The sequence below is a fragment of the Galeopterus variegatus genome, unplaced genomic scaffold (assembly GCF_000696425.1).
Source record: "Galeopterus variegatus unplaced genomic scaffold, G_variegatus-3.0.2 Scaffold1075, whole genome shotgun sequence".
Lineage (NCBI taxonomy): Eukaryota > Metazoa > Chordata > Mammalia > Dermoptera > Cynocephalidae > Galeopterus > Galeopterus variegatus.
The window spans coordinates 34434-53217 of NW_007727186.1; the positions used below are offsets into that span (position 1 = coordinate 34434).

Here is an 18784-nt window from a genome sequence, read left to right on the forward strand (position 1 = left end):
AATTTAGAAGCCCAAATCAGGTCTTCCAGTTTTTTGACCTTGTTTCCTGTTATTTTGCCTCTACTTCACTCCAGATTCTAATCTCCAAGGTTCTAACCTTTTTGGTAACCTTACTCAGATTTTGAGTTTCTCCCTTGTTGGTGTGTAATTCTATCTTTAAGTCTGGGCTGGATCCTACAAAAATAATTTGCTTTGGCAACTCAGTGACAGAGCCTAATCCATGGCCTTAACAAAGATACATGGGCACTTGTATGTACTTCTTCTTGGCCATACTGAGCCCTGGTGTGCACCCTGGCTCTCCTGTCTCCTGCTCCCCTCTCTCCCTCCCTCTAAGGTTCTGAAGGGTCTTAGGAAGTAGGTTTGAAAGGCATGGAAAGATGCCAGCTTCTCAGCCCAACATGCTTCTGTGAACTCTTGTGAACTTGCTCACGGCAGCTCAGCTGAGATCAAGAGTTCTGTCCTCTCTCTGGGAACTGATTTCCTGGCCTTCCCGAGAGGATGGGGCTTGGGATCTAAGGATAGAGGTCTTTTCCAGCCCCAAGAGAGCCAGCTGCTCTCTTTCTGTCACACACACACACACACACACACACAACCACAATGAGTCACCTCTTCACACCCATTATGATGGTTATTATCAAAACAACAACAACAACAACAATGCAGAATGACCAGTGTTGGTGAGGATGTGGGAAATTGGATCCTTCATGCACCACTGGTGGGTATGTAGATGGTACAGTCACCGTGGAAAGCAGTGTTGCAGCTCCTTAAAGAGCTAAATACAGAATTATCATATGATTCAGCAACTCCACTCCTAGGTATGTACCAAAGGAATTGACATCAGGGACATAAACAGATACTCGTACACTAATGTTCATAGCAGAATTATTCTTAAGAGTCAAATGATGGAAACAACTCAAATGTCCATTGGTGGAAGAATAGATAAACAAGACAGGGTATATATACACAATGGAATATTATGTGCTACAATATGGACAAAACTTGAAAACATTATGCTAATTAAAATAAGCCAAACTCAGAACAAATACTGTATGATTCCACTTATATGAGGTACCTAGAGCAGTCAGATTCACAGAAACAGAAAATAGAATGGTGGTTTCCCAGGGCTAGGGGAGGGGGAGGGGGAGTTATTGTTAAGAGGGTGCAGAGTTTCTGTTTAGGATGATGAAAAAGTTCTGGATACGAATGGTGGTGCTGATCACACAACACTGTCAAAGTATTTAATGTCACTGAATTGTACTCTTAAAAATGGTTAAAGTAGGCTGGCCCGGTGGTGCACTGCTACAGTGCGCCGCTTGGGAGTGCAGCGGCGCTCCCACCGAGGGTTCGGATCCCACATACAGACCGGTTCCCGCTCACTGGCTGAGTGAGGTGCGGGCACAACACCGAGGGTTGCGATCCGGTGGCCGGTCCCGGTCCGGTATGGGCACGACACCGAGGGTTGCGATCCGTTGCCGGTCACGAAAAAAGACAAAAAGGAAAAAAAAAAAAGCTTGTGAGAGATGTTTTTAAAGTCTCTTCTAGTGTTCTGGATTAATAGATAACTTTTATTTAGGCAGTTATGGCTAGGATATTCTAAAATAAGTACACTCAAAATTTCACCATTACCTAAAAAGAGACTACTTGTATTTTGGGAAGGACAAAAGAAAATGAACAGGGTGTACAAATTAAAATAAGGTGACCAAAGAAAATTCCTATATATTCAGACCTGCACATTTGAGGATAAAAAGGAGGAGAAACTTTCACTGGAAACCCGATACAAAGTATGCACAAGAACCTTCCTGAGAGCTGTGCTCTTTCGCTACAGCACAGGACAAACCAGAATGAATGGGTTTGGTTATAAGAAAATAGATTATAGTACTCTGTTTTGATATGTTCAATTAACTAAAATGTTAAATCCCTTCTGTTTTTTCAACACTTGATTTTTACTTTATCCAAGTTTCTCCTCAAGAGCTCAGAAATGAGTCCCAGGTTGGCTTCACTAAATATTGCTATGTTGCTGTTTACGTGAACCTGCAGATGGATGGGAAACACACTGTAGGACAGAACCGCTTCTTTAATGTCACTTTAAGTGACACAATGAGGAGGAAATGGATTAGATATAATACAAAATTAAAAATCTTTAAGGATGCCATAACTGATACTTAGTATACGAAAACCTAATATAACCTAATTTCCTGGACCAAATAACATTAAACAGACAAAAATAGGTCTGCAGCCTAGAGGGTGTTACTGGATGTGTGTCTTTTTGATTTGGTGACAACTTCAAGGTCAGGAGACATCAGCAGCCAGTCAAGCCCACTAAAATTGCATGTATTATCTTGCCATAATAAAAGATAAAAACAACAGCAAATCCTGGGCTTCGTCTTTTCCCCTCAACTGTGCACCTTTCACAAACAGTGCAGGTGGTTCTCCCCTTGACAGGTAAAACCACAGTGAGCTTATCTGTCAGACAGAAAAGCTGATGCTCCAAGTCTGCGATAAGGAGCTGCAAGGCCCATTGCTGTGGTTAACACACCCAGAGTCATAAACATACCACCTGATACACAGAGGTTTCTCAGCTTCCAGTAAAGCCTGGGCTAGTCACGGATGGTGGCAAGGGCATGTCTATGACATCCACCTGGTCCTTGTGGAGCTGCCCGCCTTGACACACACACATCCGTAAATCTGCACCTTGACAGCACCTGCCCGGCATTCTGGGCTTCATACCAGTGCAGGACAAGAGCATGACCAAGGTTCCCTGGAGCTGTCCACCACACCAAGTCCAAATATGAGCTTTATGGGAAAGCTGGGAACCCATCATGAATGCACTGAGATTGGTATCTGTCCCAAAAGTTTCCTTTAAATGAAAGCAAATCTCACTGGGGGGGTCAGGCTCAGTGGGGAGACCACACTAGCTACTCTTTGGAATGTAAATTGAATCACAAATCATTTTCCTTAAACACAATCTCGAGTTATCATGTGTATTTAAACAGGTACCAGTACTAAGTAACTCCCTTAAAAGTTTAAACAAATCGTATTTTAAGAGGGAAGGAAAAAACCTATTGGCTTTCTTTGGAATGAAAAACCAGTCTCAGACAACTTACTTTACAAAGGCTTCCTCCTCTATAATGATGATGATACGTTTTTTCAGTTAGGTATAAAGAACTAAACTATGGCAGACACCACCGAAGACATATTTGAGCTTTAGAAATTCTATTTTATGACTCACTGCACATTCCAAATGGCTTTTGGATGTACAAAATACTATACACTAACAGAGAAATTCTAAATGGCTTTCAAAATCCAGCAGTATCGCTCTGGAGGAAAAACCAAAAGTTAAAAATGATTTAGAAAAGACTGTCACTGATACTTTTCAATTAGTCACATAATACAGAAAAGGGGGCATTCAGTAAGAATCACTTTTCCTGCAGTGTAGAATGCATTTTAATAAAATGATTACACTACATTGTTTCAATTAACAGCTTTTCCGAGTGCTGAATATCTTACATGACATTGTCCCAAGGTTCAAAATTAAATGAAGTGTTTTCTGTGAGGAAGGTAGTCTGTGCCTTCGCCATGAGACAGCCTCTGCTTTCCTGACTACTGGCATGGAGGCTTGGTGGGTGTCTTTAGCCTGACAGCAGGGACCCTCATCTGTAGCTTGGGCTGCTGGCTGGGGCTGTCAGAGCTGGCTGGTGCCTGCGGTGGGTGTGAAGTGCCTGGGGTCTGAAGTGGGGCCGGCGCCGCAGTCACCACCTGCTGCTGTATGAGTTTCTGCTGGACCACCTGGGCTGTAGCAGTCACTGCGGGAATCATCTGCACCTGCGGCCCTGCCGCTGTAGCCTGCGTGAGCGTCACAGTCTGTGGAGAAGCCTGAGCCAAGAGAGTCAGAAAACACAAGTCACCCAGAAAACTCAGCCCAAGAACAAGACGGCAGATGTTCTTTGGGATGGGGAGGGAGTTCAAGAAGCTTCACTGGTAAGTATGCTTTTATGACGTGAGAACTGGCAGACTTACCTAAATACGACCTCTGTTCCTACTGAACAAAACAGAAAATTAAAATGTCTTTGCTTTCAGACTAAGACCAGATGCCTCTGATTTTGTTGCTGTTGTAAAGCTTTTAATACCATTTGGCTTCTTGAAATCTATATGCCAGGGTGACTCTGAACAAAATAAAAGCATTTTAAACATTGCTTTAAATTTAAAGCATTGTGCCATATAGCCACATCTTGTAGCAACAAATAAAAACAGTAAATGATCCCGAAGGCTCTTTGTCAGGAAGGTAAAGTCATCACTGTCTCCCAGCACTTCTGCTCCTGGGCCCAGGATCACTGAGAGCAAATCTGTTTCCTTTAGGTCTACACTTCTCTAAAAAGTACGTAAAGTGCCTTTACCTTCTAGGACACACCTAAGATTATTGAATGAATGATCCTAGAAATGAGCACAAGGTAAGGTTCTTTCAGTACAGCTGACACTAAGTTTAAACATGTTTCTTCAGTTTTTCCCTACTATTAAGGGTATTAAGTTTTTCCCCCCAAGTTAATGTTTTTGCATGTACTGCAAAAAAATCAAAAGTGATTCTATAATCACTAAAATTCTACTTCCTCAGGATGAAAACCACAAATTCTCTCAACACAAGGAATGTGAAGTTTATCAACAAGACGTGAGCCCTTCAGAACCACCATGTGTCTCTGTGTCCTACCTGTTGAGAAGCAGAGGCGACCTGCTGGATACTGGCCACAGGTGTTTGCTGCTGAACAACTTGAGGGAGTTTTGCAACCTTTGACAAAACAAAAAAAGCCAAATGGACAATTCAAAAGAATGTGCATACAAAAAGAGAATTTTCTCTTTCTTTCTTGGCTCTTTATGCAAAAACAAAAACAACACAATGAGAATTGTTCTTTTGGGTCACCAGGTCAAAGTGTGCTCACCTGAAATACTCAGAGAACAAACTATTTCACCTTGACAGTGAGTAACGTCTGCCTGCCTGATTTGTAATCTCCAGTAATTTAAGCTTATTTTTGGTCTTGTATTTCAGATAAATTTGTTCTTTCTTCTTCTTAGGTGGCTGGCCAGTAACAGAGATTGAATCCTGGACCTTGGTGATATCAACACTGCACTCTGACCAACTGAGATAACCAGCTGGCTAAATTTGTTCTTTTAATAAAAACTGCTCCAAGTTTACATGCAAGAATTAGACTGAGAATGAAATTAAATATCTCAGCACTTCCTGCTGCGTGACAGTCTGGACGATGTTCTGGAGCAGCCACACTTGTGTTCAGATAGCAAGCTGAAGCGGGAGTACAGAGGTCTGGGGTCAGAACACCAAGGATCAGCCTTAGTCTAGAGAGTGGTTATTTTATCACCTTTCTCCATTTTTCTTAAAATCATGTTAAGATCTTACTATTTCTAAAACAAAACTTTCTGCCCAGTGTCTCTTTCTGTAGATGGTCATTGTGGGCATCTTCTGCAGTCTGACGTATTAGGAGGGTTGGGGCCATTTGTGTCCCATCAGAGCTATCTGGGATGCCAGCTCAGAAAAGCAGAAGCCCTTCATGGACTCCCACCCCTTGTGTGGCTCTCTTACTTACAGATAAAGGATGAAAATACTTCTTACCCAAAATAATTCTGGGGAAACTGTGAAATTATATGATGTACTTGTCAATGACAAAGCTCCAAATAAATGTCAATCCTCATTATTAAAATTAAAATTTCTAAGAAGACACTAGTTTATTATAACTTAAAATAAAAAACTGTAAGTAGGATTTCACTAATATCAGAACTGCCCCTGCTCATGCCACCACAGAACTGACAGGAAACAAAGACACAGCCAGCTACGCAGGGCTGTTTCAGAGCCACAGTAGGCCAGCCACTGAAAATACTGAAATGTCTTAAAATGCCACACATCTTAAGTGCACCAACAAACTTGCAAAAAGTAAGGAACTGCCAGTTCCAAAACCTCAGCAATGAGCAGATGCAGGAGACCTCTCGCTGCAGTCTTCAGGGTCTCACAGAGCACAGAGGACCAGACACAAGGGCCAGACCCCGCCCTCAGTAAGCAGCTAGCAGGAGAGCCACCAATGCCCCCACAGCTGCCTCCTAAAGGGAGACATTGCCACATTAATATACCTAAAAGCTTCAAAGAATATACTCCCTTCCCTCCAAAGGGGTCTTGTAAGGAAATCACCTGCCTTAAGCTTTGATACCAGGGTGTGGGGAAGGAGACACATGTTTAGAGACCATGTGGACACCACCTGAGAGATACAAAACCCTGCAGTCACAAGCTGTGCAGCACGTACCCACAGTTCACAGGAGCCCAGCAGCAGCAACAGAGCATCCTCACCCCAGGTCACAAAGCATTCCCACAACTACAACTTCAAGGAAAACTGGCTCACAAGAAAAAAATTACTGTAAGACAAAGGAACAGAGTACCTAAGGCCACAATAAAATCAGATGCAGCATGTCTTCAGACAGAGGCACTCTCAGACACTGACAAAATAACTATGTTCACTCTGCGAAGCCTGAAAACAAAAACCAAGCACATTTGGGACCTTCTGAAAATAAAAAATATAAAATAATCAAAATAAAAATGCAATGGACAAGCTTAAAGAGCAAATCAAAACTAACTGAGGGAAAGTGAGTGAAGTGAGAGACAGTGGAGGACTTTCGTCAGAATGCAGCACAGCGAGACAAAAGACGGAAAATGCAGAAGATGCTGAGAGGATGGGAGGGAGGAGAAAACCAGGCAGATATAACATCTGCACAAAGAGCTGGTCATCTCCTAAACCCCAGATTCAAGAAGCTCAATAAATTCATGCTAGAGTGTTGTCGTGAAACTCAAAACACCAAAGTCTCCAGAGAGGTGAGAAAGGTAGATTACCACCAGAGCAGTGACTTGCCAAATGGACATCTGCTTCTCATCAATGACAAAAGACACCCGAAGCCAGGGAATAGTACTGTTAATGTACTAAGAAAATAAACGTCAATCTAGAATTCTGTACAAAGCAAAACTATCTTTCAGGAACAAAAGTAAAATACAGGCATTTTCAAACACTAAAGGAAATTCCAAAGGATATACATCAAATGGAAGAAAAATAATATCACATAAAAAGTCCAAGATGAAAAAGGATAAAATTAAGATGCATGAAAATAGCAGTATTTCAGTTGTGAAAGATAAATGGAGATATGATGTGATGAGACTGTTGTTGAAAAACAGGACAGATAACAGCTCACCTTATGTTTCAAAAAGGTAAGTGTGCATGTGGAAATTTTAGGATAACCACTTAAAGAAGAAAAAGAGAATACATAATTTTCAAACTAGTAGAGGAGCAAAACTAGGACCAAAAAAAAAACAAAAAACCACCCATATGGACACAGAATAGTTTAAGAAACTGACCGTATCTTGCACCATACAGCAAGTTTTAACCAATTTCAAAGACTGAAATCATTCAGACCTCATTCTCTGACAGCAATACAACAAAGATTTTTAAAAAGTTAACAATAAAAGATAACTAGAAAATGTCATCTGGAAATTTAACACTTCTAAGAAGAACCCAGGCAGCAAAGAAGAAATCAAAATGAAAATTCACAACTATTTAAGACTAAAAGAAAACCAAATGATAAAATGTGTGAAATAAGCCCAAGTGGTACTCCATCTCAACAAGTTCAAAACAAGAATAGCAAAGTAAACCCAAAAGCAGAAGGAAGGAAACAAAGACCCTGATGAGAAAGTCTAATGTAGGATAATGAGAGACAGTATAGCCCAGAAACCATGAGGCAAACATACTGAAAATACCAGCAAAGTGAATTCACCAATGCACAGTAGGATAAATACCACAGAACCAGTTAAGTTACCCAGAATGATTAATACAATCCACTGCATTAGCATATGTAGAGAAAATCATGTGAGGAAGGAGGTACTGCAGGATCAGACATCTGTGAGGAATTGTCAAAAGGCAAAGGCAGATACGATTAAGAACATGGAATAGGGACAACAATTGCTGCAGAGGAGAGTCTAGGCGTCATCAGCACAGAGAGTAAGTAATGAAAGCCTTGAGGCAGGAGGAGACAGACCAGGGAGGGAGCATTGTCAGATGGTTTTTAAAAAGACCAAAAACAGGGATGGCTGGTTAGCTCAGTTGGTTAGAATGTGGTGTTGTAAGGTCAAGCATTCGGATTCCTCTACCAGCTGATTGCCAAAAAAAAAAAAAAAAAAGATAAAAACACCATAACAAAAAGGATGAAAACTTCTAGCAAACTAGAAAAGTACAGAATTATCTTACCCTAACCCAGGGTGATACAAAAACCCAAACAGCAAACATCACCCTTCCCAGTGACATAACTAAGCATTCTGCTGGACTGCTTCCACCCACTGCACTATACCACGGGACTGGCCAGCACAGCATGGCAAGAACAAGAAAAGGGATGGGAGCAAGTGAAAGACACGGACTGTCACTCTTCACAGGTAACATGACTGCACACAAAGAAAATGCAAGAAAAAGATGTGAGAGTGACCCGGTTGAGACACGTTACCCACTGATTGCTAAAGTTGAAAATGCAAAAAACCCTACAGATAAACTATTCAAATAGCAAGAATCTAGCAAGATTGCTAGATTCAGAAATCAATTTACAAAAATGGACAATGGCCACAGACAGAAAATGGAAATGTAAAAACATACTAGTTACAAAAACATCAGAAAATACTGATTACTTGAGAACAAATCTAACACAATCTGTAAAACCTTTATGGAAAAAGTTAGAAAACTTAATTAAAAGGCATTAAAGAAGACTTAAGTAACAAAAGATATATTATGTTGATGAATTTGAAGGCAAAATGGTAAAGATGTCAACTCTCCCCCAAACTGATCTACAGAATCAATGCAATTCAGTGCTGATAACACCAAGGTCAGGGATTCCCAGTTCAACTGATCCCTGTACTGGTCATTCAGAAAAAGAAAAGAATCAATGCAATTCTAATAAAAACTCCAACAGTTTTGACTGTATAACTTAGTAAGCTGACTCTAAAGTTAACACGGAAGTGAAAAAAGCCAAGAAGAGCTAAGATCTCCCTGAGGAAAGACTTGGCAGAAGGACGCACCTTCCTCACAGCGAGTCTTACTGTCAAGTCAGAATAACTGAGACAGTGGAATGGGACAAAGCCCCCAAACAGAACCATGCAGGGTTTGGGATGGAAGTAGCACTGTGGATTGAGGAAGGAAAGAATGCAACTGTAATAAACAGTGCTGAAAATAAGTGTATTCAGGGGAAAAAGTTAAACTGAACTCCTATTTTTACATCATATACAAAATTCAATGCCAGGAGAATTAAAGACCCAAATGAGAAAACAAAATTATAGCGCTTTTACAAGAAGATACAGGAAATAACTCCATGGCCTTTGGGAGGAATTTCTTAAGCAAGAAATGAAAAGCTCTATCCTGAAATGAAAAGACCGATACATTCCAGTACCTGAAAATTGAGAACTTCCATTCATCAAAAGACACCATAAAGTAACTGAGAAGACAACCATAAACTGGGAGAAAACTGCTGCAACACACAGAACTCAAGACTAACATCCAGAACATAAAAGCAAAATTGTTAACAAACTTGAACAGGCACTTCACAAAAGAGGAGACTTATAGTCAATAAACAGGTGAAAAGATGGAATCGCATTCGTTTCCAGAGAAACATAAACACCAGAAAGAGATACCACCTCCCTTGCACTCAACCAGCTCTCAAGCGCCTGCACTGCAGGTGGGGTATGGCTGGGGATGCACAGGCTGCAGCTAGCACATCCACTCCACGCACTCCCACACATGCTCAGGAGAGGCATGGCCCTGCTCAGCGGGCCAACCATGCACACTCACACAGTGGAGTTGTGTGTGTGAAGTCCAGGAGGGGCTCAGAAACATGCACAGTGAAAGGCCAATCACAGCACAAAGCTGAGACTTCACTCATGTGTTATTCAACCGCACACAGCTCAGCCGGATGCTGGCCACTGGGCGACACAGCGAAGGCAAAGCCACAAAGCAGTGTAGGGAACCACACAGCCCCTACAGCAGAGATGGGGTGCACAGCTCCTCCTCGGCTGTCATCATTCTGCACACCACACCCCTCCTGAGCATGCACTGCATCTCACAGCACAACACTGGCACCCTTGCTCCAACCATGCGGGGCTCACCTGGATCTGGGTCTGCACCTGCTGGGTCCCAGCCAGTTTCTGGGCCTGGGAGATGGGTGTGGTAAGGAACTGGGTCTTCAGGGCTGGCTGGGCAGCATAAGTGACCTTCTGCTGTGGGCCTTGAGCAGCAATCTGCTGTGCAGTTATCTGAAGAAAAGAGACTAGGGAGGATCAGAGCCAGGTAAGGACTATGTCCCCTACTCAAAACCTCCAGTGACCACCTCAGTCCCTCAGGGGCCTTCACTGGAGGACCCCACACCTTTACAACATGCCTCCCTCCTAGACAATCACCACAGCAAGGCCACACCTGGCTCTCAGCCACCCTGCCCCTCTGTCTATTCCTACAGTGACCTCCTCCAGCCCTATCCAGGCCAGCTCATCTCAGGGACCTGACTGAGCTGGGAAGGGGCTCCAGGCTCTCAGATGTCTCTCTAAGCAGCATCCTGTGCCTCATCAGGCCCCTCGTGCATGTTCTCCCACTGCCTACCACGTACTCCGCGCCTGGATACAGACTCGACCAGGAGTCCAGGCAGGCCACACACTGTGAGCTCCACTTGCCTCCCTGAGCCCTTCTCCATCCCAGCAATGCAATCCCATGCCCTGCATCCATCACAGCTCCATGCAGGCCCCTACTGGTACCCACCCATCCTCAGGCACCCCTGGCCTCCCTCCAGGCCTTGTTCTCAGACTATGGTCACATCACCTGCAGCACTAATTTTATAAAGGAAGAAAAGAAAACCCAAATGTCTACAACCACACTAGCAGCTCTATCCCTGAAGCTGCCCTCTGAAACCCAAGTGCATGAAGCCAGGATCCTGTCTGTGTAGGCCCAACTCAGCTCAGAAACACGCCAAGTGGAAAATCCAAACAGGGAGCCAGTACCTTCTGCTGGACGGCTGCCTGGCCCTGGGCAACCTGGGGCTGGATGGCTTTCTGCTGCTGGACAGCTTGCTGCTTGAGCTTCAGCAGCTGCTGCACATGCACAGGCTGGGCCACGACAGTCTGTCCTGCAAACACAATGCAATCCGTCATCAATTCCAGGTCGTGAATAGAGTTTTATGCTCACATGAAGTTCTGTTCAGACTGACTCATTTCTGCACAGAAAATTATAAACTATGGAACTATATCGAGACAGATAAAGGTAGCCCTTAAATACATTTAAAATGTTTTGGGGTTCATAAATCACATTTAAATAAAAATATGGAAATTTGAGAATATTAACAGTTGAATTGAGAGCCAAAACTTGTCCTCGGAAATCTCCAAGAGGCATTTAAACTAAAACATACAACGACATGGCTAAGGGGTGTTAATTGAAGGATGTGGCAGAGCTGGTGCCCATCCCACAGTGCTCAAGCACGGCAAGGAGCAGCGGCAGGGGGCAGGGGTGGGGAAGGCACCTGCTGTTTTCTGTGGCTGCCCAATGGCCACACTGATCCCTGCGACGTTCATGGGCAGGGTTGTGACCCCCGGCGAAGAGACCACTGCCGCCGGGACGGAAACCACTGGAGGCTTCGCCAAGGCCACCTGAGCCGGCTGGGGTGTCTGGGTTTGCATCTGCCCTTGCGCCTGCAGCTGAGAAGTGGGAACCCGGGTCTAAACAGTAGAAATAATGGAGAGTCCAGAGAAATTCAAGATATTGAGTGTCTTTTCAAACATTTCTCCACAAGAGGTCAAGCCATGAGAAAACATAAGTAGTTGGAAGATGGCAGTGACCCTGAAGGAAGACTTCATGGCTACATGATATAGGAATACCGGATCATGAGGCCGGGCACCCTGCTAACCTTGTTACGGGCAGATACGCAGGTGTAGTCTGAGTACAATCCACGGGCTAATCAGTCACACAACCACAGCTCAGACATGAATGATGTCATATGACATTCACCTCTGCACCTCCATCTCCTGTATTTTACCAATAACCCTCGCACCACACTTCCTACAGAAGCTCTCATCTCCTGTTCCTTTGGCTCCCACTGAAGTATCAACCACTGCCCCACACTCCAAGATCACTGCCATAACCTCCCATCTGACAGTCCAGCAGTGCCTGCCACCTTCTCCTACTCACCTGCCACACTGCTACCAAGCACTCTTTTTCATAAATTACATTTTTAAAAAGGAAAATGGAAATAAGTCTATTTTTCTATGTACAGAAACTGGGATTACCTAATATAAAGAAGAAAGTAAAAATCACCCATACTCCCAGAGCTACCTATAAATAAATGTTAAAACTGGTATTTAGCCTTGTAGCACTGTCCTTATCTATGTGGCTTGCTGTGAAAGTAAAAAATGGGATGAATTATAGATATTTTGTAACTTGTTTCTCTACCCTTTACAACAATCACTTTTCAAAGTTGCTTAATATTCCATTGTTTGGAATGCTCTATAATTTGAGTGAACTCCTTAGTTAATGGACATTTAATTTCCCCTAACATTACTGAAACAAGCTTGTACATTCAGCACTTTGTAATTGTTCTATTATTTCTTTAGGATATGACAAGCAGGATTGATGAGTTAAATAGTGTGCACATTATTATAGATTAATCACCAAAATCCTCTCCAAAAAAGGTCACTGACCACAGTTCAGAAGGTCCCTCATTCCTGGCCATTACTGGGTGCTACCACTCTCCTCATTTGAATTTGCATTTTTTGTGCACACAGGTGAAACCAAGCTGCTTCTCACAATTCTACCCCCTCTCTTGTCGGGGGCTGTGCCTTTAGGCTGGGCCTAAAGTGGAGGCCTAGCCCCCATACAGCTGAACCTGAGCACCTGGGCCCCTCAGCTCGAGTAGTAGTTGACTAGTTGCAGGGTTTGGGCAGCTACTTAGCCTGTGCCTCATTTTCTTGTAATATAGAGTTAATAGGAAAACACCAACACTACTGTGACAGTGCCAGGTCCACAGGACACTGAGACTCGTTGACACTGACCTTCCCAGACACCACACAGATCTTGCTGTTATTCCCTCCTTCAAAAACCTCCAAATTCTCTTGCTGCCTACGGAGTGTCCACCTGTGACTGGCTTGGGGCTTGGCCACCTCTCTTGACAGCAGCCACACCGGCCTCAGCCCTACCCTCTACCTCTGAGGCACTGGGATGCCCCTACATGCCGTGACTGTCCTCCTTGTTTCTCACTCTATCGCCCCAACCATTCAGTCCCTGAGAAGCTTGGTGACACATCATCAGTTCTGGGAAGTACTGCTACCTGTGAGGTACCTCGTCCTCTCCAAGGAGGACTTGGGTCTGGAAGGAATGATCACATCTCATGCTCCACATGTGAGTCTGTCATAATACCTAAAATGCTCCTGGGCAAGCAATAACAGTTCAAGTAAAATGTAAAAAGGCACTTTTTGGCAAATAAATGTATAAACTGGAACTTACGAGCCGGGCCACCTGGAGGTTGGCCACGGTGGTGCCCGTGAGCAGGGCTCCGGGCCGTGGGGCTGTGACCGTGGTGAGCTGGGGACTCTGCTGCTGCGGGGGCTGCGGGGGCTGCACCTGCACTTGTGCGGTCTGCTGTGGGGGCCCTGGCTGGGCCTGCGGCGGTGGAGGCTGAGGGGGCAGCTGCAGTTTCTGCTTCTGCATTTTGATGAGGTGTTCCTAAAACCCAAATAAAGTATCTTCTCTTCAACATTAGCTGTCTTCCATTCTTTAAATTAGATATCTTGATTTTAAGTTACTCCTCTACTATCCATCAAATACCAAAGTAAACAGCTGCTAATATGCAGAGGGTAAACCATCCTCCAGGGTTTTACCAACACTTTTTAAGTATTCACTTATTAAAAATTAGCATTTCATCTGATCATGGCTCCGAATTTAAAAAAAAAACTATTTCATCAATGAAAACTAGAAACAGTGATTCTGACAGATTAGTAAGTTCACAGCAAAATTTCTAGGTTCTTACCTCTCAGAAAGAAGTGAATTTAAACCTATAGTACCATCATACTTATTTAATATTAATAGAAAATAAGTTAGATAACTATGAGTAAAAAACAATAACTTAGTAAGTCCCATGTCTTTAAAAGAAGTAAAAACATCAAGATATCAACATAGTAGTCCCGAAAATATTTTAAGAAATAAATGGTTTTTTTACTTTTTTTTTTTTTTTTTAAGGAAAATCTATATTGAGCTGTTCATGACTATCAGATCTCTTTTGACAGGCTGGAAATGAAAATGACTTTGAAACTCATTTAGGAGAGGATAAAGTGAGGAATAAAGGAACCACACAAATGAGTGGGTAAGTGGGGCTCCTGGCAGCTGAAATGGGTGAGAAACGGCATGTGAAGGCACTGACGTCTCACTGGTTGAATCTGGGATGGTAAGTGGGCACCTGTGTGGGCGTGAGGTAGTCAAACCTAGCTCCATCCATGGATCTCTGCTGGACCGGGGAGTTCCTGGGCACAGTAGCTCTCTGGTTTAGCGCTGTCCAGGGGAACTTGCTACAGTGGCAGAAACAGGCTCCACCCGGGCTGTCCAAGTTGGCAGCCACGTGTGGCCACTGAGCCCTTGAAATATGGCTGCTATGACTGAGGAACCCAACGTTTTGTCTTATTGCATTTCAATTAATTTAAATCTCATTTAATAGCCACATACCACTGGCAGCCGCAAGACCACTCAGGAGGCACAGATGGGGTGCTGAGCAACACCGACCGTGGAGGCAACGCAAGCATGGCTGCCCCACCTCTGGGATGAGCCTCCGCTCACAACATGCATGTTGCTAACACCCTGTAACAAGTCCTCTCCTCCCTGTGTAGCTGAGGGGCAACAGACCCAAGTTCAGGTACTGTGGCAGGCCCAACAACCAACTAGAACCTCAAAGCACTATTTTGTTTTTACTCAGTGTGTTTTTCTGGTTACTTGCTATGACAAGTATTACTGATTTCCTATCGATGGCAGAGATATAAGATTTCCTTTTAAAATGAATACACACACACACACACACAAATAACAGCAAAGGTGGTATACAGATTGGCAAAAATTAGGAACACCACAAATGACCAATCTTTGAGAAACAATACTGTAAATGAACTATTCCTAAAGAAACCAAGTTTCCACCACCTGGTCTCCCAAAACTGCTGAGCAATACTTTCTCACCAGCACCTTCTCTGGTCGAGGATGGTACCAAGTGGGCCTTCCAGCCCTCTCTGGAGACTGGACCAGGGCGTACAATGCATGAGAAAGCTAAGCAAGAAGATGCGCTTGCAGATGGGGAAATAAAGTCTCCAAAGTGCTATGGACAAGCTGTGAGACACTTCTCAAAAGCATGATCAAAGTGTTGTGTGCTACGTTTCACTGAAATATAATAAACTCGCTTCCTACAAAAAAGACAATGTTAAATTTTTGCAAAATACACTTGGAATTGCTTCATGCAACATGGCACCAGCTTGCAGACCTGTGCCAGCTACCTGTAAGACACACACGTTTGTGACTTTCTGGGAAATGCTTACCGGTGTCAACTTTCCCACAGCTTTGATCTGCGCAGGGGACTGGGCCTGGCCCTGGATCTGTGGAACTTGTACCTGAGAGGTTTGCTGCTGCTGCTGCTGCTGCTGCTGTTGCTGCTGTTGCTGCTGCTGCTGCTGCCTGAGAAGCTGGAAATGGGCAGGTGTGATGGTTTTTCCAGGAAGCTGAACCCCTGTGGCTGGGAAAAGGTTTGCTCCTTAGGTCTGGACACTGACACACACCTGCCTCCAGATGCTCACTTCTCAGACGACAGGCAGAAGCTCAAGCTCTAACGTGCTCTAGCACCAAGCCTGCCTTTACCTTGTGACACCTGGGTCACCAAAGACCGTGCCGGGGTCTGCACTGGGGTCAGGTTGGTGGTGACCACGGCGGAGGCTGTCACAGAAGTGACCGCTCGAACACCCTGAGTCGTTGGCATGGACACCAGGTCAGTGGTCGCAGTGGCTGGGGAGCCGGCTGCTCGTGGCTGGGTGTGAACCACCTGGGCAGGAGTAGAGCCTCCAGACGTCTAGAAAAGGCAAACAGGGACCTTATCAAATCACTTTGCCCTACACTCCAGGGTTTTCCACACTGAGAGCAGGAAAGAAAAGTGCACCAAACTCCAGAACCCCAGGCTGTGAAATACATCTTAGCTTTCAGTCTTTTCACAAAGCACTGACAGAGTATGGGTTTCATGTGTAAATTCAAAAGCACGTGCCTTGGGCTATGAGCAATGTTTTCTTATAGCAGATCAGATTGAGATAGAAAGACACAACAGTTTCAGGTGACCACATTCCCATCCGCATGCTGAAAACACCTCCTGTGCCTCTCTCCACTCAAAGGCCTCTGGTCCCAAGGAGTAGTATGAAATTCCTGACTCTCCTGCAGGCACCTCCTCTTCCCCAAAATATACAGTCCACAGACTAACTCTTCACCACTGTCCCCAGTCTGCACAGAAGCGACAGCCCAAATCTCCTTCCACCTGCTTAGAGTCATGTGGCATCGTAACTTCATCTTGCCTAAAATTCAGAGCATCCCTTTGCTTCCCAAGCTCACTCTCTGGCCAGTGGGGGAGGAGCATCGGCCAGAGTGGCCAAGCTCAAACCCTGGTTGCACTTCTAGTGCCCTTCCCTAGTCCCCAATAAACTAGAAGACAAACCCTAACTACACCTCTGAAATCTCCCCTGAATGTGTCATTTGCTTCCGCAGCTCTCTTGGTTCTGACATTCATTATAGTTTCACGGACTATTCAGTTTGTTTTTGATCCTTTCACATTTCGTTACTTACATATTTAGATTTAAATCTAGCATGTTATTCTATGCTTTCTATTCAATCCAGTTGTTGTATGTTTCTTTTCTTTTCTTTTTTATTTTAACTTCTCAATATACATTTTAGTTGATTTTCGTGACCCTTTACCCGTTCCTCTTCCCCCCTCCCTGTATATTTCTTTTAAATCTCCTTTCTTGCCTCCTTTTATTATTTTTTTTATCCAATTTTTCCTTACCAAAGTTTAAAAGTTATATACTCTATTTTTACTCCTTTGGTGGCTCATCTAAAAATTATATCATGAATCCTTATCAAAGTCTAAAGTTAATAATTTCACGCTCTTCCTGAACAATAAGGAGATTTAAGAACATTTTAACACTTTTACCCCTTTCCCAACTTACATGTTATTATAATGTATATTAATTTTATCTTTGTTAATCCCACAGTGAGTTGCTACTGTACGTAAAGTCATTTTCATCTATGTTAGTCCACACAGTTATTATTTCCTGTGCTCTACCTTCCTTTGGTCTCTCAGACCCTCCAGCTTGGGAACACCTTCCTTCTGCTTAACGTACATCATTTAGTGATGATCTACTGCTAATTAATCCTCTCAGGTTTTGTCTGAAAATGTCTTTACTTTATCCTGTTCTTTGAGATATTTTCAAAAGGTACGGGACTCCAGGATTGGCAGTTATCCACTTTCATCACAGTAAGAACAGCACTCCCCAGCTCCTGGCTCCACCTCTAAGGAACCTGCCTCTGGAGCCTCTAAGGTCTCCTTGTTGCTGCAGTGGTGGGTTCCTTGTCATCCTCCTTGATGGCTTTAGTTGGTGCCTTGTTTTCCTGTGTACTTGGTCACTTTTCAATTATGCTGTTCATTCTACTTGGAAATTATTTGTGGAAATTCTAAAAAGTCAAAGATGAAGCCATGATCCTGCAGAGAACATCTGCATTTGCTTCGGGTCACCATCCAGGGCACTCTCAATCCAAGTCTACTTCACTTGACTTCAGGAGTTTTTTGGGCTCTTTTTAGACAATTTTCACTTGAGCTGCCAAATGACAGAAGAGCTAGCTTGTGATCACCACTTCTCAGGGACAGTCCCCACCTAACCCTCTCTTCAACAAAAGGGCAGCTCTCCTTCTGACCCCTGGAGGTCACGGCAGATAATCTAACTGCCAGCTCGCTCCCACCCTAAGGGTTTAGCCATCCAAGCCTCCAGCTGATGTTGTCAGTGGCCTCCTTTTAGACCCTCCACCCCTGGCAAGTCTCTGACTTCAACATGAGTCCCCTTGTCCCGAGTTGATTTTTTTTTTTTTTTTTTTTTGAGGCTGGCCAGTATAGGGATCCAAACCCTTTACCTTGAGGTTATTAGCACCATGCTCTAACCAGGTGAGCTAACCAACCAGCCCACAAGTTGAAATTTATTCTCAAGGCAAACATAACTTCAATGCATCCTACTTATCTCTCTGGGTATCTTCTTTCCCTTACACTTTAGCCTGATAATTATTTATTCCTTGTCAGCTCCTTGAAGCCATTAAGAATATTTTTTAAATTTTAGGGCCGGCCCATGGATCACTTGGGAGAGTGTGGTGCTGATAACACCAAGGCCACGGGTTCAGATCCTATATAGGGATGGCTGGGTTGGCTCACTGGCTGAGCATGGTGCTGACAACACCAAGCCAAGGATTGAGATCACCTTACCGGTCATCTTTAAAAAAAAAAAAAATTTTTTGTAAAATTTTTATCCAATTCATCTTTAGTTCTTTTCATTAAGAGAGTGGTGTTAAAAATAACAACTCACTTTACTACCAGAAATAGAAGTCCTTTTCTGGACTATAGAAATAGTTTTCTCCCTAGCCTGTTCTACCCTAACCAGTTCTACACACATAAAATCACATTAGTTTTC

At 43.7% G+C, this 18784-nt stretch overlaps 1 protein-coding gene across 4 annotated transcripts in view; it reads right to left on the reverse strand.

Annotated features, from left to right (window-relative positions):
• Nucleotides 1–3426: 3426 nt before the first annotated feature.
• EP400 (E1A binding protein p400) overlaps nt 3427–18784 on the reverse strand; it is a 102708-nt gene continuing 87350 nt past the window's right edge. For all 4 annotated transcript variants that reach the window (XM_008574617.1, XM_008574615.1, XM_008574616.1 and 1 more), the window contains 8 exons: nt 15933–16140; nt 15617–15810; nt 13551–13769; nt 11575–11770; nt 11060–11184; nt 10178–10324; nt 4703–4780; nt 3427–3873 (listed from right to left, as the gene is read on the reverse strand). In XM_008574617.1, the coding sequence (XP_008572839.1) occupies nt 3601–3873; nt 4703–4780; nt 10178–10324; nt 11060–11184; nt 11575–11770; nt 13551–13769; nt 15617–15810; nt 15933–16140 (1440 nt within the window). In that variant the 3' untranslated portion in view covers nt 3427–3600. The remainder of the gene's footprint in view (nt 3874–4702; nt 4781–10177; nt 10325–11059; nt 11185–11574; nt 11771–13550; nt 13770–15616; nt 15811–15932; nt 16141–18784) is intronic.